This window comes from Neopelma chrysocephalum, unplaced genomic scaffold (assembly GCF_003984885.1).
Source record: "Neopelma chrysocephalum unplaced genomic scaffold, ASM398488v2 Primary Assembly neopelma1_100, whole genome shotgun sequence".
Classification (NCBI taxonomy): domain Eukaryota; kingdom Metazoa; phylum Chordata; class Aves; order Passeriformes; family Pipridae; genus Neopelma; species Neopelma chrysocephalum.
This window is the reverse complement of record NW_020897763.1, coordinates 3,892,965-3,915,733: the sequence shown is the minus strand read 5'-3', so window position 1 is coordinate 3,915,733 and position 22,769 is coordinate 3,892,965. Positions and strand designations below refer to the sequence as shown.

Below are 22,769 nucleotides of genomic sequence, written 5' to 3'. Positions count from 1 at the left end.
AGGGGCTGTTACCGGGGAGGGTCATTACCGGGGAGGGGGCTCATTACCGGGGCAGGTGGTTATTACCGGGCGGGCGGTGGGTTATTACCTGGGTGTCCGTCATTCCCGGGCGGTGGGTCATTCCCGGGGGGGGGAGGTCACTCCCTGCAGTGGGTCATTCCCTGCAGTGGGTCACTCCCGGGGCAGGTGTGGGTTGCAGGGGTCCCACCCTGGGGCCGGGCACCCGCGTCCCCGATGCGGGCAGGAGCCGGCGCTGGGCCATGAGCAACGCGACGGCCCCCACGGCCCCGGGCACGGCGGGCGACTCGCTGGTGGGCTCCGTGCTGGGCCCCTTCCTCTTCCTCACCCTCCTCGGCGCCGTCCTGGCCGCGGTGAGTGGGCGGGCGGGGGCCGGTCTGGGGGGGCACCGGCGCCCCCCGAGCCCGCGCCGCTGATGCCTTTCCCCGCAGGTGATGTACGTGCAGAAGAAGCGCAGGTGAGGGGGGGTCCCGGGGCTGGGGGGAGCCGGGGGGGCTGCGGGGTCACCACTGACCGCCGAACCCCCCCCCAGGTCTGAGCGGCTGCGGCACCGGCTGCTGCCCATGTACAGCTACGACCCGGCCGAGGAGCCGCCCGAGTCCGAGCAGGAGCTGCTGGTGGAGGCCGAGGAGGCTCAGGTGGGGGGGAATTGGGTTCTTATCCAGGTTTTCCATGAGAAATGTAAGCGGCAGCAAGTGAGGTGCCTGTCCCGAGGGAGCTCCGGGTTCGTTAAGGTTGGAAAAGGGTTCTAAGATCGAGTCTAACCTCGGGGGAGGCAGCTCTGGGTGTAATCCAGAGGGTTTGGGGAGGGTTGGGCTGCGCAGCTGGTGCCTGCCAGCCCAGGGCTCCCCCACGCACCGCGATGTCCTGCTCGGCGTGGGGGGGTCTGGGCTGGGCCCCTCGTTCCCCCCGTGCCTGTGTGACCCTCTCTGTTGCAGGTGGTGCCTGGCTGGGGGGGACTGTCGCCCCCTCGGCCCCCACGCAGGGACTGGAGGGCCTGACCCTGCCCGGAGCACCAGGACCAGCCCCTGCCCGCGGGAGGGAAGGGAGGACGGTGCTGGCGCCGTGGGACGGGCAGGACGTGCCCCCAGTGGTGCCCCCAGCAACCCCCCATCCCAGCACGGACCGGTGGGGGCATCTCCCACTTCAGCACCTGGTTTTGCCATTTTTTTTTGGTTTTTTGCTTGAACTGCTCCAGCAGCCCCTTGGAAGGCTCGAGGTGGGGCAGCAGGGCCTGGCAGGGGACAGCAGGCTCCAGACACTGCGGGATGCCCGGGGGGAGATGCAGCAAATAAACGTCTCTGCCTTCGGCCGTGGGGCTCCACGTGGGGCTGGGGGTTCAGCAGCACCGCCCCAGCCAGGGGGGGAGCGTGGGGGGCAGTGGGGCGTTGCATGTTTGTGTTTGCATCAGCAGCTCCTGCCCCTCCCCAGGGATGGCTGGTGGCTGCCACCAGCACGGATCTGCCCCTGGAGAAGGTGCTGTGCGGAGCAGCCACACGTGGAACCCCCCTGCCCCCCCAGCCAGGGCCCGGGGCAGAGCCGTCCAACGTCCATAAAATGTTTTATTCAAGTAACTGCAAATAGGAACCCAAAAGGTCATTAACAGTGAACCAAAAAAAACCCCAAACCAAACCCCGATTCTCTCCCGCCGGGGCCGCCCGGCACCGACCTCCGGTCCCGCTGCAGCCGTCGTGCCTGGGCAGCCTGGGGGGGGGGGAGCACCCCACGGTCCCCCCACCCCACTGCCCTGCCAGCCTCAATCCCCTGGAGCAAATAGAGCAAACCTAGACCTCAAAACAACAACTTTAAAAAAGAAAAATGAAGCCCAAAAAAAAAAAGGGGAGGGAAAAAAAAATAAAATGCCCCACGGCCCCCAGCAACACCCCGAAACAGGAACCACCAAGCCCACAGTGCCCCAGCAGCGCAGTAGCACGTCTGTGAGTTCAGAGAGTGGAACTTAAATATCCAGAGGTAGTTGTGAATGAAAGGAAAAAAAGTACTAAAAAAAAATATATATCTATACCAGAACCTATGAGGAAAGGGCTGCCCCAAGCTGGCCCTGCACGGGTCCCCCCAGGACGGGCTCCGAGGGAGCTGCTCCCACACACAGTGCAGTCACCCAGGACTGGGGGGGTGCAGGGGGTGCCCAGGGCAGCCATAGGCCAGAGCAAAGGTCTAATGCATTTGGGGGTCTCACCTTTGCTGCCCCCACTCTCTTTTCTGCAGAGGCCCCAGGGCAAAGCCTGATGCTGGGGGGGGGGGAGGAGGGGGCAACCAGCATCCACTTTGGCCGGGTGAGATCACTGCGTGGGGGGCAGTGAAGGGGGGGGTCCCAGCCCCGGCTCTCTGCCAGGCCCCCCCCAAACCAGTGGGGCTGCCCCGAACCCCAGTGCTGGGGAGGGGGAGCCGGGGCAGGTGCCCCCCCGGGCGGGGGCTGCAGGGGCCGCCCGGGTGGGGCCATTTTCCAGTGCTGCCGTTGTCTGAGGGTGAGGAGGGAGCGGAGGAGGAGGAAGCCGGGGCGGCGCTGTGGGTCTCTCCCGGTCCCTCTCACCCGGCCGCCGCGGGGCCGTCGGGCGATGAGGTAGCGCCGGCTCAGGAGGTGTCACTGCTCCTCCTCGGATGACTCCTGGGAAATGTTCACCTCCTCCTGAACCTGCTGCTGCGAGGCAAGGGAGCGTCTTTGAGGGGGCTACTCTGTTTTCCCCGGACGAAGGGCTGACCTCACATCACACCCCTTGTGCAACGAGGGAAACTGAGGCACCGGCACCCTCCTGGGTGGGCTCACAGGTGCCTTGGCACCTGCAAGGGTGGGACTGTGGTCCCCAGGCCACACCCAGGGGGTGGTGGCAGGCCCGAGTGTCCCTGTCCAGCCCTGCACGCTGGGGTGGGCGGCCGTGACCCCACACAGGGCGGTGACTCAGGGTTGAGTGAGCCTGAGTCACACCAGCCCCCGCTTCCTCCCGCTTCATTCACAGAAACGCTGCCGGGGGAGGACACCAGAGGGGGACACCGTGTCCCAGGCACGGCCCCACTGGCACAGGACGGGCTCTTCCCACCCCCCCGCTCTGGCTGCCTGCCCTGGGGTCCCCAAACAGCCCCCGGCCCTGTGACACCAGCGCAGGAGATCCCAGGATGCAACCCCGGGTTTGCAGCCCTGGCTGCTCCCAACCCCTCGTGCTCTGCAAGGAATTTCAGTGGGAAAAGGAGCAAAATCTGGGGCATGCAGGGAAAGGAGATGAAGCCACCCGGGTGATGCTCGTGGGTGCCCCGCATTCAGCTCAGCTGTGAGCCGAGGGGGAAAGGAGAAAAAATGGAACAGAGGAGGGAAAGCTCAGGGAATGGGGTGGCTGCACCCGCAGGAACCACACCAGCCAAGAGCACGAGGGCCAGCACGTCCCCAGGGCAGGACCAGCCACCTCTACCCTGCTCCTGGGGTTGGGACCACTCAAACCCCAGCCCCAGGGTACAGCTGAGTTCACAGCCCACCCTGTGCCACGCTGTGTCCCCTGCTCGGTCACTGCTCTGCACTCCTCCTCTGGCACCATCCCCCTGTCCTTGTGGGGCCAGCCAGGGGATGCTGTGCCCCCAAAGTGCCAGCTCACAGGGGGAAGGGAAAAAAAACCCTGCTCACCGTTTTTTTGGGTCGCCCTCGAGGTTTCCTCCCTGGTGTGACTGCAGTTTTCTGAGCAACAACCACCAAAAAAAAGGGGCATTTTGGTCAGGCTGTCCCGGGGATACTGTTGGGGGGGGGGGGGGGTGTCCAGCCTTCCCCTCCCTCCCACCCATCACTGCCAGATTCATCACCCCAGTGGCATCTCCTGGGGTGCTGCTGCCAGCTCCCCCCAGCCCAGGATGCCCCGTGACTCACGAGGTGGGTGCAGGATGTGAGTCGCTGTTTTGCAAACAGGTTTGTCTTGGTGTCCTCGTGCTGACACACACGGCCCCCCCCAGCCCCCCCTGCCCTCCCTGGGAGCCAGAGCCCAGACCCCCCTCCCAGGGGCAGATCTGCCCAGAATTGTCCGTAACTGAACTCAAACCGGACCTGCAGTCCCAGGCTTGGCTGGAGCAGCCCCGTCCCCAGGCACCTACCCTGCCCTTTGGGGTGGCCTTGTTTTTACTGCCCTTTGGCCGTCCACGGGGTCTCTTGGGGGTCGAGGCATCGCTGGGCTCCTGCTGGAGGAAGAACAGAAGGGGGGCTGCATGCCCAGCGTGGCTCCCAGGGCACCCCAGGATGCTCCTGCCCGGGAGCCCCATTCTTCCCAGCACACCCTGACAGGGCAGAGATGCTCTTGCATGTGGTACTGGGAGCACTGGGATTGGAGATCAGGCACCAGGCACAGGCTCCTGTGTGTCCTTCAGCTGGCTGTACGTGACCTGTCCCCCCCCAGCATCAGCTGCTCAGCTCAGCCTGACAGTCCCCACAGCTCCTCAGCCCAGACCCTGCTCACTGCCAGTGCCACAGCCAAGGAAGCACCAGGGAACCCAAAAATCGCCTTTTCTGCAGGAAAACGATGTGCACAAACTCCACCTGCCCCGGGGGAACTAAGGGGGGGTTGGCACTATAAAGGCTCCAGCAGCATCTTATCCCTCTGAGCAGCTTTTGCTAATGGGGCTTTAATTAGCCCATCTGCAAAGGCAGGTTCAGCAGGGCCTGGGGAGGGGCAGGGGAGCCCCCAGCCCAGCCCTGGAGCAGCTCTGGGATGCTGCAGCACTTGGGGGGCTCCGGAGCCCCCCGGGAGGGTTTTGCTGCTGGTGAGCACTGGGGAGGTGCTGCCCAAAGGGGGTGTTGGGGGCTGCACTGGGTGTGTCCCCAGCCCTGCCTGGGGGATGCAGGGGCAGGGGGGTTCCCTGCTGCCCCATCCCCTGGGGGTGCCTGTCACCCCCCTCCTCCCAGGGTACCTCCCATACCTGTGGCTTCTTCCTGGGCCGCCCTCGGCCCCTCTTCTCCGACACGTCCTTCTCCCCCTTGGAGGCCAGGGGCTGGCTGGATTTGGCGCTGGATTCGCTCATTGTCTGTCCCGGCGGTGGTGAGGAGGAGCAGGAGGGAGGAAGGTCAGTCAGCAGTGGCTCTGGCTCCCTGTGCCAGCCGGCCCTGCTGTCCCCCAGCCCTTGCACTGGGGCAGGTGAGGTGTCACCTCCATCCTCCTGGCACCGGCTGGGGGGGCAAAGTGCCCCGGCTGCCCCAAGCCCCTGGCACGGCCACCCCCGTAATGAGGCAGTGCCTGGCCCTGAGGCATCTCCCGGGGCCCCCTCAGGCAACTGGGGAGCAGCAGCTTGGCCCCCTTTCCCCAAAAAGAGGAGAGCGGCTCCAGGTTTAATCTGGAGTCCTTGGAATCCCAGATGTGCTGCTGCACCAGCAAGCTGGGACAGGATGAGTGGTGGCACCAGGGGCCTTGGGCATCCCCAAGGGGTGCCAGGGGCCTGGAGGGGGATCACAGGCTCCTGCAGCCCTGCTCCCACCCCATCTTGACACCCAGAGAGGGTGCTGGACCCCTGCCCCTGCTCCATCTGGGATTAGGGACAGGCACTGCCTGGCACTTGTCCTGGGGATGCTGGGTTGTGTCCCCCCCATGCATGTCCCCGAGGGCTGGGCAGCTTTCCTTGCTCTTGGAGAAATCCCACAGAGGAAAAGGCTCTCCACCCCGCTGCTTCCCAGGAGTGCAGGGAAAACCTGCTTTTCCAGAGCCCTGGGGGTGGTTCCACACCCAGCTCCCAGCCCAGGAACCAGGAGGGAAGAGATTGGGGATGGAAGGAGCAGGATCACTGCCACAGCCCCTGCTCTTACCAGTGACCCTGTGCAGGGCACCTGCTCAGCCAGGTGACCGTGGCCATGCAGGGACCTCTGCCTGGAGTGGGGATATGAGGATTCCCAGCAGGAACAGGGCAGGGAGAGGCAGGTACGAGGCTGTGTGCCCGGTCTGTGTGTGCTGACAGAGGCACCCTCCTACCTCTGGGATAACAACGCTCAGTTTTGAGCAACTGGTTCCAATTTGGATGGTGTTGGAGGAGCTGGGACAGAGGGGCTGCAGGGGCAGGGGGTGCTGAGCCCCCCGGGAGGCTGAGCCTGGGTGTGGGCAGGACGTGCAGCGCGAGGAGCCACGCTCAGACCTCTGAGGCTTTTCAAAAAACAGGCGTCAGCTCCCGCTCCCCTCTGGAAGTGACTCATGAGTGCAGAACAACAACAACAAAAACCACCCTCGGAGTCTTTTTTTTTTTTTGGGAGACAGAAACCATGCTGTCGTGTAAACACCCCGAAAATATTACTCACAGCATCCCAGAGCCCTTCAAGGAGTCTCTTAGAAAAAAAGAGAAGTATGGTTTAGATTTAGGCCAGCAAAAGGCCAGCTGCTGGCCGGGCTGGGCCAGGGTTTTGTCTCTTTTTAAGTCAATCTCTGTCAGAGGCAGCACAGCCTCGAGCCACTCCGTGCCCCCTCCCGCAGCTGGAAACAGATGGGCCCAGCATGGCTCCCACCCTGCCGCCTTCTCCTCTCCCTGCTGGGGCTGGGCCCCACGCAGCAGCTCCAGCTGGGAATGCCAAGGGGGCCCCCCACACTATGGGGGTATCACTGGGTCTGCCCCCCCCCCGGAGACAGAGCCTGCTGCCACAAAGTTGGTGCTGGGGAAAGCACGTGCACATCCCATCCTTGCCTCTGCATCCCATCCTTGCCTCTGCATCCCAGCCACCCCTCTGCATCCCGGCCATCCCTCTGCATCCCAGCCAACCCTCTGCATCCCAGCCACCCCTCTGCATCCCAGCCACCCCTCCACCACCCCACAGCTCTGCCCAGGGCTCCAGAGCTGAAACCACGCTGGGGGACTGAGGTGTCCATGCCCCACTCCAGCAGAGGCAGGTTAGGAGGAGGATGCTGGAGATGGAGGGTGCTTCTCTCCCAGCCCAGCACCTTCCCAGCCCACACCCCGTTCCCGAGAGCAGCCCCAGCTCCCCGCAGCGCTCCCTGCCCGGGGGCACCTGCCAGGCCCGGGGTGCAGCCCCGGCCCCGGGGCCGTGCCGGGCACACGGCGGAAGCGGCTCCGGCCCCGCTCACGTGCGGCAGAGCCACGGAGGGAGGGAGGGAGCAGCTGGGTTGCCATGGAGGAGAGGAAGCAGCTGAGAGAGAAACCTTTCCAGGCAGGGAGGATCAGTGGGGGATGCGGGCAGGGGCTGCCGGGCTCCCCGCGGCCGGGGGGGGGGGCACATCTCTGCACGGTTTGGAGGTGGAGGGGCCGCATCTGCCTCTTGATCGATGGAGCAGGGGGAAGAAAACCTCCTCCCCTCTCCATCCCTACGGATGCCGAGCCACCGGGCTCTCCTCCCCCAGCGCCATCGCTCCCCCTGCTCCACAGCACGAGCTGGGCTGTTCTCAGCAGTCACCTCCGGGTTGCACCAGGGCCAACCTGTGCCCCTGGAGCGATGCTCCCGCTGCTCCCGGGCCTGTTCCTGCCTTCCCGGCCGCCTGCGCTGGCTTACGCTGCCCTGTGCAGATAACCCCACAAATCCCCCTCTCCTGCCACCTACTCTTAGATTAAACAAACCGGCCCAGGGGAAGCGGGGAGGCAGGCGGGGGCTTAGATCTCAATAAAAAGATATAAAACCTCTTCACGCCCAGGAAATCCAGCCCGATGGCAGCTGGGGAAGGATCCCGGCCGCACCTCCTGGCAGAGGCACTGGGAGGGAGGAGGGGAAGGAATCGTGGAGCAGAAGTTGAAGAGCCTGTTGGGCAGGGGCGCGGGACGGGAGGGATGTGCGGGCTCCTCCTTAGCACAGACCCGCCGTGGGGCTGCCCTGACCCCCCCCCCCGGGGCTGCCATTGAGGAAAGTCCCCCCCTTCCTTCCTGGGATGCATAATAAAAGGAAGTGATAAAGGAAAGGAAGGAGGGAGGTGGGGGAGAAAGAAAAGAGGCGGGAAGGGCACCATCAGGGCTTTGTGAAGCCCCTGTCCTGGGGGGGGGAAGGGGGGGCAATAAAACCCCGCGTGGAGCCGGCGTGGATGGCGGGGTGCGGGGCTGGGGGGGAGGCCCCGATCTCGCAGCGCGGGCACCCTTCGGGGACGACCGAGCCCCAGCACCGCAACTTCGCCCCGACCCGCGTGTGCGCGTCCCGCGAGCTGGGCCCGGCCCCGCGCAGGCCCCGCGCACCGGCCCCGCGCACCTTGCGCCGTCCCGGCCCCGCACGCGGGTCCCGCTCCCGCTCCCACGCTCCGGCCCCGGCCCCGCGCACCTTGCACGGCCCCGCACACGGCCCCGCACACCCCGCACACCCCGCGGGCTGTCCCGGGGCCGTGCGGGCCCGGCCGGTGCGGGGCGTTCGCAGCAGCCGCAACCGGGGGAGCGGAGAGGGAAGCGGCCCCGCGGCCCCGCGGCCCCGCGGCCCCGGGGAGGGACCCCCGCGCCCTCCGCCCCCCGCCAGGTGCAGCACGCCGTTAATAGCAGCAATTAATAGCGATAATAAAGCCAAGCGCCGCACGCACCCGCGCCCCTGCAGAGCCCGGGGCCGATCGTGCCCCGCATGCGGCGGGAGGGAACAGAGCCCCGGCCCCCCGCACCCCCCGCACCCCCGCGGCAGGAGGAAGAGGAAGGCGGCACTCACAGTCAGCTCGATCCCGGAGCGGGGTGCTCGGGGTGGGTTTTGGGGCCGGTTCGGCGGTTTTGCTTTCCCCGGCGGGGTCTGTGTCGCGGAGCGAAGGGACCTCCCGCCCGCGGCGACTGCGGATCTGCAAGAAGAGAGAGGCTGCGGCTCAGCCCCGCATCCCCGGGCCCGCCAGGCCCCGCGTATTTATATAAATAATAAAGAGAGAGGAAAAAAAAATTGCTCCGGGAGGAAGGAAGCTGGGTCAAAATCATTTGCAGGGAACGAGGAAAAAAAAAAAAAAAGGGGGGGGGGGGGGAGCGGGGGGGGGGGGGGAAAAAAAAAAACCGGAGCGAGCTCCCAGCCTTACTGGAGGGGATCCAGCCGCTAAAAATAGCAAAATCACACTCGAAATTAAATAAGGGCAAACAGGCGAAGGGAGCTCCCAGTGCCGGCGGAGCGGGGGAGGCGGAGCCGGGGCCGCGTCACGGCGGGGGCGGTGCGGGGGGCGCGGCCCGCGGCCATTGGGTCGTTCAAAGGACCGAGCGGCGGTTGCGGGCCCAGCCCCGGGCGGCGAAAGGTCCCCGAGGGGGGATGGAAGGTTCCCCTGGGGCGGCTGGAAGCACCCTCCCATCCTCCTGCCCCGGGATGCTCCGGGGATGCTCCCGCCTGGAGCCGCGCGGGGATGCGGGAACCCCCCGGCTGGGAACCCCCCGGCTGCCCCCTCGCACTGTTTCGGGCTGGCGTGGGGGGTTTGTTGTCCCCGTGGGGGCAAACATCGCCCGGTAATGGTCAGAGCACGATGCTCTTTCCATTTGCTGCCTCCCCACCGAGTGAACCCCCCCACAAAAGCATCCGGTCCCCATTTGGAGGCACCAGCAGTGGGGGATCCATCCCCGGGGCTGCCTGGCTCGTGCCATGATATTTATTTGATGTGTTATTGCAGCCCTGGTGTGGAAAGGGGAGGCTGGTGTGGGAGTCCTGCTCAGCAGAGAGGTTTGGGGGGCTGGGGAGCAGCCTCGAGGCTCCCCCGGGATTTCGGCAGGTGATGGGCTCAGTCTGCAGTAAAGAGCTTTGTTCTGAATTCCTCTGGTCTGTCTGGAAATGGTTGAGGTCAGTCTGGAATCAGCCAAGCTCTCCAGCTGGGTACCCCAAAAGCCAGGCCCCTGCTGTGCCAGGGCAGGGTTTCCAATGCATATCAGGCACATGGTGAGTTTTTTGATGGGATACAAGGAAATCCAGAGCTCAGCATCCTCTCAGTGATGGGACTGTGTGAAATTCCCCCAAACTCCTGTGAAAACTCCAATCACAAATCTAATGGAAAGTCTGATGTAGGTGCTTTTGACCGTCCTGACTCTAAGGGTTGAAATCTGGAGTGAGGAGCTGAACTTCAGACTGTTGGATTTAAGTTTCAGGCAAGTTTTTACTGAAAAAAGGGCAGCTTTAAAAATGTGAAAGTAACAATATCTGCCTGTGCAGAACTGCTCTGGTTGGGAAGGTTTGTGATGTAAAACAAACCAAACCAAATCCAGCCAGACTTGGGGCACTTGTTTCTGCTAATTGTTACTTGGATTTTTTTAAATCCCCTGCAAATTCCCCCGCCTAAACCAGAATCTGAGTAGTGCCCCTTTCTGAAAATTAAAAAATGAAAGCAAAGAGGAACGGAGAACCCTCCTGCAAGAGGGTTCCTGTTCCCAAACGCCCGCAGGAAGAGCAGGCACCACCCTACCTGCACCCCCGTGGTTGGGGCTGCAGCTCCCAGCCCAGAGCAGTGGTGGGTATCCCCCATGCAGGGCCTTGTGTCCAGGTAAGGGGTTGTTTGCAGACCCCGAGTATTCTTTTTTTTGGCTAAAATTAGTGTTTCCTCACCTGCAGGCAGCCCTGCCTGGGTTTGGAGGTGCCAGGGTGTCTCTGCCCCAGCTGTGCCCAGGGTCATGTTCGGGCTTCCCCCTTTGCTGGGAGCCCGATGAGGAATTTGGTTTCTGTCCTGGCAGAGGCTCGTTGTTATTAATATCCCTCGTTATTTATTCTGCAGTGCTGGTGAATGGCAGTGGCTGGAGCCCTGCAAAGGACTGGGGCTGTTTTGCCTTGCTTTGATCCCTCAGAGTTTTGGCAGTTCCCCACTCGCTGAGCCCATGCCAGGCCCTCCCCACACTGGGTTCACCCGTGGAGTGACCACTTGGTCTTTAAAGAAAAATAATGCTGAGGTGGTGCCCCGAAACTAAAGAGTGGGGGGGAGACAGTCACAGGAAACCAGCCCAAAACCACATGCAAGGAGGGGAAAACGGGGCAAAAGCCCGGGCTGGAGCAGTGCCCAGGGCTGTGCCCAGGGCCGTGCCCAGATCACAGTCCAGGAGGATCATTTTCACTTCTGTTTCTGCAGTCGGGTTCCTGAGTTACAGCCCGTGGCCCAGTGGGTTTGGGAGCAGGGCTGGGCAAGGCTCCCCCAGCCTGCAGCTCAGCTCTGCAGAGAGACCAGGAACTGAAAATGGCTTGAAGCAGAAAAACAAGTAATTTATTATCCCCCCATTGCATCTGAGCCCGGCGCAGGGCACGGAGGAGCAGCCTGGGCCGTGCCAGGTCGACACCGCACCGAGCTGTGCTGCCCCAGTATCCCAGTGAGCCGAACACGCTGGGAAAGCCTCGGGAATGCCAGCGGGGATGTCCCGGGCTGTTCCCAGGGCCGGCCATGCGGGAGGGGACGGGGACAGGGGCGGGGCCTTTGTTTCCCCTCCTGGCTTTGTTTCCCGATGGCCCCATTGGAGAAGCCCCATGTGGCCGAGCAGCCCCGGACCCACCCCAAAACAGGCCCATTTATTTGATTAAATGGCTCCTTCCTCCTCGCTCCTGGAGCAGATCGAGCTCTCACCAGGGCAGCGTTTTCCTGCAGCCTCATTCTGGGGACAAATTCCTAAATCACCTGATAACTTATAGGCTTATAACCCAACCTAATGCCGCTGCTCTGCGGGCCCGGGGTTTGCAGGATGCAGCGACACCGGCGCCATGGGCTGCACGTGCTGCACACGGGAATTATTGCACATCTCTGTTTATTTACCCAGTATTTCAGCCTGGGAGGAGATCTGATGGGATGACGGGTGCTCAGTGCTCGGGAAAAGCTGAACCCCCGCAAGGTCCCCTGAAGAAAAGGTGCTTGAAATCACTCCCAGTTGCTCGGGCTCCGCTGAGCTGCAGGTGCTCATCGGCTGCCCCAAAAAGCACCCACCTCTGGGGAGTCGGGGGGGACCAGAGGGTGGCCCTGAGGGGCACACATCTCGTCCTGTCCTGCCTGTGTCCCAGTGACTGCCACCGAGCCCCGTGGCGTTCGGGGGATTTGGGTGCCTAATTCCTGCTAATTTCCCTGGGAAAGGCAAAAGCGGATCCTCTGAGGCAGCTCAGGTTGTTGGGTAATTGGAAGGGCCACCCGGCTAATTACGAGCGTGTGCGTTTGTCACCTCCGGAGCCCTCTGGAACGGCAGTTAATGCAGAGGGATGGGGGCTGAATGCCCTGGCTCCGGGAGCTGGGGATTTACAGGAGAGCCTGGCTGCGGGGTGAGGCAGGAGCCGGGTCTGGAGGGGCTCCCTGCCCTGGGCTCTGGGGAGCCAGGGGCTGCAACATGTACAACCCTCCCGCCCCGGGAAATACACCCTTGGTATCCTGATGATCCTCCGGGCAGCCGCGGGGCGAGCAGGATCAGCCGGTGGGGCTGGAAGGTGGCTCTGGCTCCGGCTCAGCGCTGAGGCAGCCACCCCCCACCCGCACGCCCTCACCTGCCGGCACCTGTGGGGACACGTCCCTGCCCGTCACCCCTGCTCGGCGGCAGGAGGGTCTGGTTTAGTGCCATTCCCGTCCCCTGGGATGGCAAAGATGCATTTTGGGTGCCGCCGCCGTTGGGATGGGGGTAGTGAAGGGGCCGCGTGTGTGGTGCTCTGGCTTGGGCACGCCGAGCTAGAGCATCCCATGAGTTTTGGGGAGCTGCTCGGTGTCCCGTGGCGGGTGCCCCGTGCACCTCGGCCACCGGCTGTGCCACCTCCTGGGCCTGGGGCGGCTGCTGGCCCCGCAGGGAGCGGGATGCTCCGGGGCTGCAGCCATCCCTGCGCGGCCGCACAATGGCCTTTTGTCTGCGGGGCTGCCCCGGGAACATCCCGCCATCCCAGTTTCCCAGTAACATGAAACCTCCTCGAGGCTGCCTGCCGGAGCACAAAGCCTGGGGCTGCTGGGGGGGCGGCTCGGCCCGTTCCCGGCTCTCCCCGCGCTTCCAAACATGTGCACCGAGCGCGCTGGGGCTCAGGCGGGTGCTGGGTGGCCCCAGCCCAGCCGGGATCCTGCTGGAAAGGGGGTGGCATGAACCAAGGGAGCACCAGGAATGGATCCGTGTTCCATCCCCTGCCCACAGAACCTCTGTGCGCGGGTGCAGCCGACCCGTGGTGGGGGTCTGGCGACTTCCTCGCCTCTGGTCTCCCCACCGTCCTCCCTGGGGGCACTCAGGGAATGTGCCAGCGGGTGAGAAAATACCTCCGGGTGCTCCCTGGAGCCCCTTTCCCTCTGCCCTGCCCTGGGGGTGCCGGCGGGGTGTGGGGGGGAGCGGGACAGGCCGGGGAGGAGCCACTGTAAATCATTAACGTGGATGCGGAGGAGGGGAATGCCAAGGGTCATTAATCCAGGGCTTGCTGAGTGGCTCGCAGGGGCGTCTGGCAGCCCGGTATTTTTTTAATCAAGGTATTTTATTGCAAGTGGCACATCAAATCTGACCAGGGCAGCGCAGGAGCCGGCGGCGGCCGGCAGCATCCCGGGAGGGGCGGGGGGATGCACTGCAAGGGGCTTCCAGCGGGCTGGAGGACACGTGGTGCAAGGGACAGGGGATGTTTTTCCTACCCTTCCCAGCCTTTTCTGCCTCCTCTATCCCCCTGTGTGATAGGGAAGGAGCCCCCCACTCCCTGGCCAGCTGCTGAGTTCACTGTGGCAAAGGGGACACAACGGAGAGGCTGCTCCTTGTCGGGACTCCAAGAAAACACTTTTCCCTGCCAAATTCCTTGACACTTTCCCCTTTACTCAGTTCCGGTTGGAAAAGCATCGAGGACCGAGGGACTTCCCTCCGTCCCAGTGACTCAGGTGGTGGTCACCGAGGTGACTCAGCCGCTGGCAGCGTCCGGGCTCCGGAGGGACACGGGGGTGACACAAAGGCAGGGAAACAGGAACGGGAGGCGATGCCGGAGGTGACGGGACGGGGAACGGGGCCAAGCTGGCTGCCGGTGTGAGGGAGGGAGCGGGAGCGGGAGCCGGAGCAGCCCTGCTCCCTTCGTGTCCCTTCGTGGCCTGGGGGTTTGACTGACGGGCTCTGGGGGAGATGGAGATGGTGGGGGCGGGCAGTGGGTGCAGCACCTTATGGTCAGTGCCTGACCCGAGGCAGCGGGGCTGGGCGGGATGGAGTGTTCTGGGATGGAACCGGCGGGTTTTCCAGGGGGAAACGCGCTCCCACCTTGCCAGAACCACAGAATTATGGAATCATTTAGGTTGGAAAAGCCAACGCTGCGGTTTCCTGCTGCCACCTAACGGGGAGAGGCTCCGGTAGCGGGGCGGGATGAGGGGGGGGCTCCGCATCCTTCCCCCACCCGTTCCGTGGTGAGTCCCAGCATCCCGCCCCGGGAGCAGGACGGTGCTGGGGTGGGCTCGGGCCAAAGCGGGGCCGGGCAGGGCCGAAGCGCGTTCCTGCCGCTCCCGCACGCAGCCTGCCCTGGCAGCGCCCGCGGGGACCTGCTCGGTGCCCCGGGAAGGGACGGACGGGGGTGCAGGTGGCCCCGGCTGCAGGGCTGAGCCCTCCACAGGCTGTTCGCTTTGTCCCCGCACTGCAGGGGCAGCAGTTTGTCTCCATCAGGGGCCCCCAGGGCACGTGGCGTGTCCCTGACCCTGCTCTGCCATTCCCGGGGAAATGTGACATCCAGCCCGGCCGGGGATTAGGGCGGGCTATAACGGGCCGGGGGTCACCGACCGTTCCCGGCTCCGGTTACACCGCCTGGCCCGATGCTGCCCGGCCATGCCAGGGGCTCATCTTTCAAATGACAGGGACACACTCACAGGGGGGCTGGGGGAGCACCAAGGGGGTCAGGAGCTGGGAGGGGGGGCCCACCAGGCTGGAAACCAGCACGGGGCCGAGCATCCCACCCCTCCGTGTCCCAAACCCACAGTGGGGGGAGCAGGCTGTGGTTACCCCCCCCGGCCCCTGCCCAGGAGGGGGGTCCCCCACGGCACCCGCCACCTTCACGCGTTCACTGCGGGGGCAGGAGGGCCCCGTCCCCCAGTGCCCCCACCCATCACGAGAGCAGCCGGGTGGGAGTGTGCCAGGCTGTCACCCACCTCAGCCGGCTCCAGGCCTGGCAAACGGCTCCCTTGGCAACTGCTCCTCCGTCCGTGGGTGCCGCAGGCGTGGCCCCCCCCCTCGAGGGAGCGTCACGACACCGGGCTGGGGGGCGGCTCGGCGTGACTCGGAGCTGGGGGAGGACAGCAGCATTCCCGTTCCTGACGAGCGGTCCCATGGTCCCTGTGGGGGGGAGGACACCCCTAAACGAGCCCACCCCCAGGCCAGCACCCACATGTCGCCCTTAAATAGAAGGATGTGGCTGCCTGGAGGGTCCCTGTTCCCCGGCACGTGCGGGGAGAGATTTGGGGTGCACTGACTGGAGGGGAGATCTTCCCTGGAGATTTAGGGAAGGCTCCTGGGAGTCGTGGAGGAGGTGGCCTATGTTTCATCTGCTACACAAGGGTGACAGGAAGGTGTTTGCACGTGGGGCAGAAGGGGACAGCCCCCAATGCAGCCGTGTGTGTGTGTGGGGTGGGGATTCAGGCTGGTGATTTCCCCAAACACCTTCCCCCCATTCCCCCTGGGCTGGAGGGATCCCAGCGTGCTGGATTCGTTCTGCTGCGTTGCTGCAGTGAGAGCAGCTGCCATGGGAAGGCACTGGTGGCCTTTGCTGGAGATGTTGAGCCCAGCTCTGAGCCCGGAGTGCTGGTGTGGGAGGGTGGGCTGGGCTTGGTGGCAGCCGGGGGTCCCAGGGGCCAGCAGCTCCTGTGGGACCTGGCTCTGGCCAAGGTTGGCTCCAAATCCTGGCTGCACAAGTTGCTCCAGATCATTTTTTCATCACTCAGTGAAAACCACCCCACTGTGCTGAGCACCCTCCTCCCAGCCCTCATCCCCCAGTGCTGGGGTGCCTTCTCCCTCTGTGATCCCACAGCTCCCTCCTCCCCTTCCCCAGCGCTGAGCCCCCTTGGAGCTGAGAAATGCACCCACCTCTGCCTCCCTCTTGTCCCAGGAGATTGGGCTTTGTTGGACTGTGCTATAGCCAGTGCACAGGAAAAGCCCCAGGACCCCTCGCTTGGGAGCTGTGGGAGAGAGAAAAAAAAACACCCAAGGAAAAATAATTATAATAATAAGGGCTTTGAATTTTGTGCAGCCAAATGTGGCCGGGGCCTTTGCTGAGCTCTGCAAAGAGAGGGAAATAGGAAGGAGCTCCTAATGAATTGATTAGCATCCAAATTGGGAGCTGAAAGGGGCTGGGGGGGTGCTGCTGGCAGGCATGTGAGCCTGTGTGTGTGTGAGGGGCAGTGGATGTGATGGGGATGGGGCCGGATCTGATCCAGGGTGATGATGGGGGAGATGGTCCCTCCTGGGGTGGCTTTGCCGGTCCAAAACTGGAGTCATGAGGATGGGGAATCTCTTGGGATGCTGCTCTGCAGTGCGGGGTCCTTCCTCCCTCTCCCCAAACCCTTTTATAACTCTTCCAAAAGCCACTTTCTTGCCCAGGGAGGGGCCCTGCCCAGCGCAGCCCCCGCTGCAGCCCCCGATCGATGACCAACACAATTACTCCTGCAAAGGCAAATCCGTGCCGGCCCCGGCTCTTGGTCGCACTCCAAGGAAGACAGTGTTTCCTTGCAAGGATGAGGCCATGAATATTTTATGTCCGAAGAGGATATTTCTTTCAGGAGGTTGTTGCATGAATTATGGAGAAGTTGGGAGGAGAAGACGGGTGCTGTTCCTGGGGTCGGCTCCGAGCTGGAGGCTGTGCTGGCACCGCGGGGCTTTACCCGGGCTCCCCTTCCCTGGGTGATGGGCAAGGTCTGCCCCTCGCCCCTCACCATAGCAGCAATCAGGGCGTGTGCTGGAGGAGCCTCTGCTGCAAATCCATCCTGATTTGGGGCACTTTGTGTTCCAGCAGAGCAGGTTGGTGCACGCAGAGGGAATGGGGCAGTTCTTGCGTGGGGTCGGAGGCAGGACGAGGGCTCAGCTGCCCTGTGCTCTGTGAGAGGAGGACAGCGGCTTCCCAGGGCACTTGGAGGGGAGAAGCAAGGCAACAGGCTCCTGGCCTGCTCCATGCTCCCCTCCTTGCTTTCCCCTGTATCCTGGGAATCCTCATGCCTGGCTGGGTGCTGGAGATGCCAGTGATTGGTGCTGAGCAGCAGCACCCCATGGCTCTGTGGTGCCAGTCCCTCGCTGGCAGCTCGTGGCTCCTTCTGGCTGAGGGCCAGTGATGCTTCTCTCCCGTCCATCTGCCCTGTCCCCTGCCCATGTCCTGTGTCCTGGGTGCTGCTGCCACCCTGCTCCAGCACGGCTGGTTGGGCAGAATGAGAGGATTGACTTCCACACTACCCGTGGATTCCACCTTAGTTAATATGTAAAGATTTTCCTCTGATTGTCCTGTGAGTGCAGAGGGAGTGTGTGCTGTCTGGCCGTCACAGTTAATTTTACCACCAAATGTTCTCTCTCTTTCCCTGTTCTCCCTTTTTTTTTTTCTTTTAAAGAAAACATTTCCAGCTGCTGACGATCCCTGTGGGTGGAAAAACCCCTCCTGCACCCAAATGGAAATGCAGACAGAGCCATCTGCCCCCTTTCCTCGCAGAACCTCCAGTGCTGGGGTTGGGGACAGGGCAGTGTCCCTGGGACATTGCCCTGGGGACAGGGGGACATCTCTGGCTTTAAAGATGAAATTGGTGGGAGAGCAGGAAGGTTGGTCCATGGGAGCAGGGTGGCACTGCAGGACCCTGGTGGCTCTGAGGCCACGTGGTGGATGCTGGTTCAGGGGCAGATCCTGCCCTCTCTGGAGCATCAGCAGAAAAAACTGCTGAAGGTGCACAACCAGGGATTTCCAACAGAACATTGTGCCTCAGCTTTTCATGTTTCTGTATTGTTTAGACCCAAAATCCGGAGGAATCACTGCCCAAAATAGCCTCTGAATGTCCCTGAGCCTGCGCCGTTTCCTCCTCATTTATAGGCAACAGCTTCTAACTGGGATGGGGCCAATTCACCAGTTGCATTAAGTGGGTCAGACTGGAGGGCACGGCCGAGAGCAGCCCTCGTTCTCCCTGTGAGCAGCAGCAGAGTGGCTGCAGGGCTGGGGGCCGAGGCTCCCGAGTTCCCTCTCCCTGAGTTCCCTCTCCCTTCCCGGTGTGGCTGTGCCAGAGCAGCAGCTGCAGGAGGGAGGCAGGACATGGCCCAGAGGGTGGAGTCAGCAGAACCCCCCATTCCTGGAGCCGCTGGTACCTGCTCGTGGGGCAGGTCCTGGGGGCAAAGCAGCAGCTTCTGGGTTACCTCAGTGTGAGCCTGGTGGGTCCATCAGTGTGCTGAGCTGTGCTGGCCTCTGCTCTGTGCCCGAGGGTGCCAAGGCGTGCCATGGAGTGTGAGGATGTGGGTGCTGTGGGGTGCTGTCCCCCTGCCCTGGGCTGGCTGTCTCCTCGCTGGCTCTCCTGCCATTAGGTGGAAGTGTTGTAGAGGAAAAGAGCAATGGTGCTGCCCGAGAACCGGCTCAGTGAGTGGCAAAAACCAGGCACAGGTCCTTTGTCCTCTGGAAACACGGCAGCAGTGAGGTACAAAGGGGAATTTTTAGGCTGGATACATCCAGGAGAGAGGAATAAACCCCTGAGAAGAGGCTCTGAGGCTGCAGCAGGAGGAGGTTTTGGGCATTGCCACAAAGCTGCAGTGCTGGCTGCTGCTCTCAGCTGCTCACACGGGAGCAGGGCTGGATCCCCAGCACCATCCATCCCCTTGGTGGTGCCTTGGGGGCTCTGGGGAAAGCCCACGAGTCCAGGAAATGTCCCCCTTGATGGCCTCTGAGAGGCAGGTCTGGCCTCTTGGCCCCAGCCGGGGTTTCTCTGGGGGTCCCACATCAGCCAGGTGGGATGTGGGTGCCCGGCAGGTCCCTGGGCTGCAGGAAAGCTGCTGCTGGGGGTTTGGCAACCCCTAAACTGAGTGAGGAGCAGCCAGGGGGGGCTGCCAGGGAGTTGGCACGACCGCAGCAGCCTTCCTCCCGTGGAGGAGGAGGAGGAGTTGTCATCACTCAGCCTGCAGCCGAATCATCCCTCGTTCGTTGCTAATTCCTCCCCCCGAGCCCGGATGGGCTTTTTTTTCCCCACATTTCTTTAAAATGCAACTCTTCCAATCGAGATCTGTTAGTCATGAGGCGTATAATGAGTTTTATATATATTTAAGTGGTCTGACATTCGGCATCCCATTATCCCCACTCCTCGGGAGAGGCACGGCCCCGATGTGTGAATGTCAAGCCCATGCGAGCACAGGCAGTGCCGGTTCTGCTCTCTGAGAGATCCACATCTGTTACCCACGTTCATGTGCTGGGGGTCTGTGGGAGTCTCTTGTGGAAAGAAATTCAAGGCTGTTTTTTTTTTTTCCCTTGGCCTGTTATTTAGGTATTTTGTGGGGGGGAAAGACAAGCTGCATTATTTTGTTGGGTTTGTTTTGCAGTTCTGTTTATCCCTCCAGTAACTGTCCCAACACAGGGTGACTCGATGGCTTTTTGCAAGCAGCTCAAGCAATTCCTGCTGGAAAATGTCTGTGGGGGCTGAGCCAGGGTCACCCACTCATGCCCAGCCTAGAACACCCTGCCAGCTTCCACTGAGACTTTCCCCATCCCCATCCTCTTGCTACAGCTCCTCTCTGCCTGACATCAGTGAAAACCTTCCCTTTGCTGCAAAATCCCCAAGGAGCAGGACAAAAGTGTCTTCTCCTTCCCCTTAAATCCTTCTTCTACTCTTTTCTTTTCTTCCAACCTGTCCCTTTTCTTCCTCCTGCATCACTGACACTGGCAGGACCCCTGTCCCTGTGCTGCTGCTCCTCCTGGCCACATTTCTCCCTCAGACAAGTGGGACACGGGAAAAACATCCTCAGCCTCTCCCCCCCCCTTACCCTGAAAACGTGTTTTTCTTTAAATACACATGAAAATAGCTCTTGCTGGGCCTCCTGCTTTTTAATTGTGTAGATATTACAGCTAATTACAGTTCTATTAATATTTCACTTTGAATTAAAGATTTATTTTCCGCACCCTTCTATTCAGGAGGGAATTAAATCCACACCCAAGGCAATTGCAGGCACTGGCAATGCAGCTCCCAGTTGAAAAGGACCATGTGTGATTCCTGAGCCTCTGTCTCTTTGACAAGAGTGACCCATGAGGAGGAAGGAGGAGGTGGTGGCTCGGACATAAATTATTCAAAGCCCTCTTGCAGAGCTGAGCCGGAAGGTCCAGTCCATAAGATGAGGTTTCATGTTTTCCTATATTAAAAAAAAAAAAATAAAAAATTGCAAGCACTGTGTCTCCCTGATGGCGCTTGGTGGCCTCAGCAGTGGACACAGTGACCTTCCTGGCTGGCCAGGGGCCAGGGCAGGGGGAGGCCGGAGGCTGCGTGGCCAGAGCTGTTCCTACCTGGGGGACAGCCTTGGGCTGAGCGGGGTCAGGGCACCCAGAGCTCCTGCACGGGTTCTGTGAGCCCTGGAGTTCAGGGAAAGGCTGCAGGGGGCCCTGAAGATGCTGAAGAACCCTGCAGCCCCTGGACAGATGTGAACACAGAGCTGGGAATCGACTGGGGGTGTAGCCCAACCCTGCCCCCAGGACAGGGGAGGCAGCCACTGGCTCAGTTCCTCTTGCTGTGTGCCTGCCAGGGTGATATTGATCCTGGCAGACGGATCCGTGTCCATTTGCTGACGGCATCGAGCTCTCCTGGAGAGTTTGATCAGCTCTGTCCATGCTCTGAGCAGGAGCCCCGGCCACCGGCACAGAGACCTTTGCCAGGTCTGCACAGCCACCCTTGGGGTCACCCCACACAGGGGCTGTGCCCCCCGAATCCCTGGGGTATCTCCCCTCCCTCCCTGCAGCCTCCCAGAGCCCCCTCAGCCCCCACATTGTGGCCTTTCCGCCTTTCCCCAGCCTGAGCCGGGTTTCCAAATGTTAATTGGGTTTTGATGTTCTCGATGGTGACACGAGCACTGTGATGGTATTTTGGGTTCTTGCTGACGGCTGGGAGAGGGGTGTGAGAAGGGGACACGTGCAGTCCATGAGGCTTGGAGAAAACAAGAGAAACACTGCCAGCAAGAGCATCCCCAACCCCTGGGACTCAGGTCCCCAAGACTTTGGGGATGAGGATTTTTCATCAGAGCCAGGGCAGCAGTGAGCCAGAGCAGCTCAGCTGATAATTCAGCCCAAATTCTCCATAATTTATCCCAGAGACCTTCCCCCAGGGATTCTTTGGGATCTGGGCAGAGCAGGGTGGGCTGGTGTCCTCGTGGCCAGGTGCTGTGAGACCCCGGGCTGTGAGTGGAACACCCTTGTTTCCCCTTGAGGGCAAGCACGTGTCTCAGAAATCCCCGGGAGCTGAGGCTTCACCCGACTCGCAGCAGGGAGCTTGACCTCAGGGTGCTTCTGAGAGCTACTTTTGGCCAAGGGATTTGAGCTTGGCTTATCCCGAGGTGTCTGGAGTCCCCTCAGCCCTGGCTTGGGGCAGGCAGGGGTTCCTCTCCTCCCAGGGGCTTGGTGTTTGTGTTCCCTCCCCGTTGCCCAGAGGTCCTTTAGCTTCAGTTCCTGGCACTGGTGCTGGCAGGGCTGAGGGATGCACACACAGGAGGCTGGATGGGGCTGTAATCCCTGGGCTGCACACACGTGGGGCTGGATGGGGCTGACCCCCCTCCCAGCTGCCCTCCCCTGCCCCAGAGCAGAATAACAACAAGCACCAGGATTCTTGGTGTAAACAAACTCACTGTGACAGCCTGGTTGCTCTGCAGGAACCAGCGCTCTGGGCACCATCCCGTGAGCACCTGAATCCATGGGAATGTTGCATTTATTTTGATGGCAGGAGGGTGGCTGGGCAACTTTTTACAAGATGCATCTCACTGGAGAGCCCAAAGCTCCTTCACAGGCTCAGACAGGGCGTTGTGCTGGGCAATCTGGAGTGTTTTTGGAAAACCGGCTCCTCTCTGGACTCCTACCCAGGACCTGGGCAAAAAGGAGCCCTTTTCAGGGGCACCCTGCCTGCCTGGGCCCTGGTTGACCCCTCTGTTACAAACAAGTCACCCCTTAGGGAAGATGAGGCTGGAATTGTGTGTTGGAAGGTCCGTGCTTTGATCTTTGGTGCTGGAAGGGGCAGGTGGAGCGGCAGAAAGGCCTCCCCGCAGCCAGACCCCGCTTTGTGTGCAGGGAAGGGTCCCCGCAGGGGCCGGGAGCTCTCGCAGCCCCGAGCGCCGGCAGGTGAGCGCCGGGTGTGCCCCGATTGCTCCGGTGACCGAGCGATCACCGCCGTGTCGTGCCCGTGATGGATCGCAGCAGTTAAAGTGTCAATGGTCATTACCGGGGGGTTGTGTTTTCTCTGCATTAATGAATCGACACAGCACGACGGGCTCCTCAGAGCCGCGGGGGCTCGGGAGGGGATTCGATGGGGAGAGAAGGCGATGCGGGAGCCGAGCTCCGCGGGCGTGTGTGCGGGCCGGGAGGTTGGCATCGTTTTACGGGAGGGCGAAGAGAAGGGCATCGGCTTGGGGTGACAAACATTCTCCCGCATCGCTGCCTAGGGCAGCTGCTCCCACCTGCGAAGGGAATTTGGGGCTTGGCTGTCAGCGCAGGGAGCCGGAGACCCTCAGCAGCCTGGCGAGGGAACCCGTCCTCCGGGAGCCGGGGGACCACCGGGGCGGGGGTCCCCGCGCTGCGCTAGTGCTTTAAGAGGCTGGCAAAGCCGGCGGCGGGCTTCCCAGCTCCTCTTCATGCAAAACTTCCCCGGCCTCGGCTCTCCTCCTCCTCTTCCCCCTCCTCCTCCCCCTTCTCCACCTTCTCCTCCTCCTCCTCCTCGCCGCGGCTGCGGTGCGCGGAGCGCGGCGGGTCCCGCCCGGCTGCGGCTCGCTCGGCTCCCGGGCCGGGCCGGGGC

The 22,769-nt window shown here is 62.3% G+C and overlaps 2 protein-coding genes across 4 annotated transcripts; one reads left to right on the top strand and one right to left on the bottom strand.

The window, feature by feature from the left end:
* LOC113973303 (small integral membrane protein 29-like) lies at window positions 1-1,331 on the top strand. Its single transcript, XM_027695242.1, has 4 exons — window positions 1-371; window positions 450-475; window positions 551-656; window positions 957-1,331. The coding sequence occupies exons 1-4, from the start codon at window positions 261-263 to the stop codon at window positions 1,017-1,019; spliced, it is 306 nt and encodes a 101-aa protein (XP_027551043.1). The 5' UTR covers window positions 1-260; the 3' UTR covers window positions 1,020-1,331.
* Window positions 1,332-1,560: 229 nt separating this feature from the next.
* HMGA1 (high mobility group AT-hook 1) lies at window positions 1,561-9,069 on the bottom strand. Of its 3 annotated transcripts, none has more exons than XM_027695243.1 (6): window positions 8,955-9,069; window positions 8,606-8,729; window positions 4,927-5,031; window positions 4,108-4,191; window positions 3,650-3,700; window positions 1,561-2,677 (listed from the first exon to the last, which is right to left on the bottom strand). In XM_027695243.1, the coding sequence occupies exons 3-6, from the start codon at window positions 5,026-5,028 to the stop codon at window positions 2,621-2,623; spliced, it is 294 nt and encodes a 97-aa protein (XP_027551044.1). In that variant the 5' UTR covers window positions 5,029-5,031; window positions 8,606-8,729; window positions 8,955-9,069; the 3' UTR covers window positions 1,561-2,620. The 3 variants fall into 3 exon arrangements, with proteins under 3 accessions (XP_027551044.1, XP_027551045.1, XP_027551046.1); XM_027695244.1 differs by having other exon boundaries at window positions 1,561-2,674; XM_027695245.1 differs by having other exon boundaries at window positions 4,108-4,188.
* Between the last annotated feature and the right edge of the window lie 13,700 nt (window positions 9,070-22,769).

Coding starts and splice junctions, on each gene's coding strand:
- HMGA1 (XM_027695243.1), bottom strand. CDS start 5,028: ATGAGCGAATCCAGCGCCAAATCCAGCCAGCCCCTGGCCTCCAAGGGG. Junction 3,701..4,107: donor AGGCCACCCCAAAGGGCAGG/GTAGGTGCCTGG, acceptor GTTGTTGCTCAG/AAAACTGCAGTCACACCAGG. Junction 2,678..3,649: donor GAGGGCGACCCAAAAAAACG/GTGAGCAGGGTT, acceptor CTTGCCTCGCAG/CAGCAGGTTCAGGAGGAGGT.
- LOC113973303 (XM_027695242.1), top strand. CDS start 261: ATGAGCAACGCGACGGCCCCCACGGCCCCGGGCACGGCGGGCGACTCG. Junction 372..449: donor TCGGCGCCGTCCTGGCCGCG/GTGAGTGGGCGG, acceptor CTTTCCCCGCAG/GTGATGTACGTGCAGAAGAA. Junction 476..550: donor TACGTGCAGAAGAAGCGCAG/GTGAGGGGGGGT, acceptor ACCCCCCCCCAG/GTCTGAGCGGCTGCGGCACC.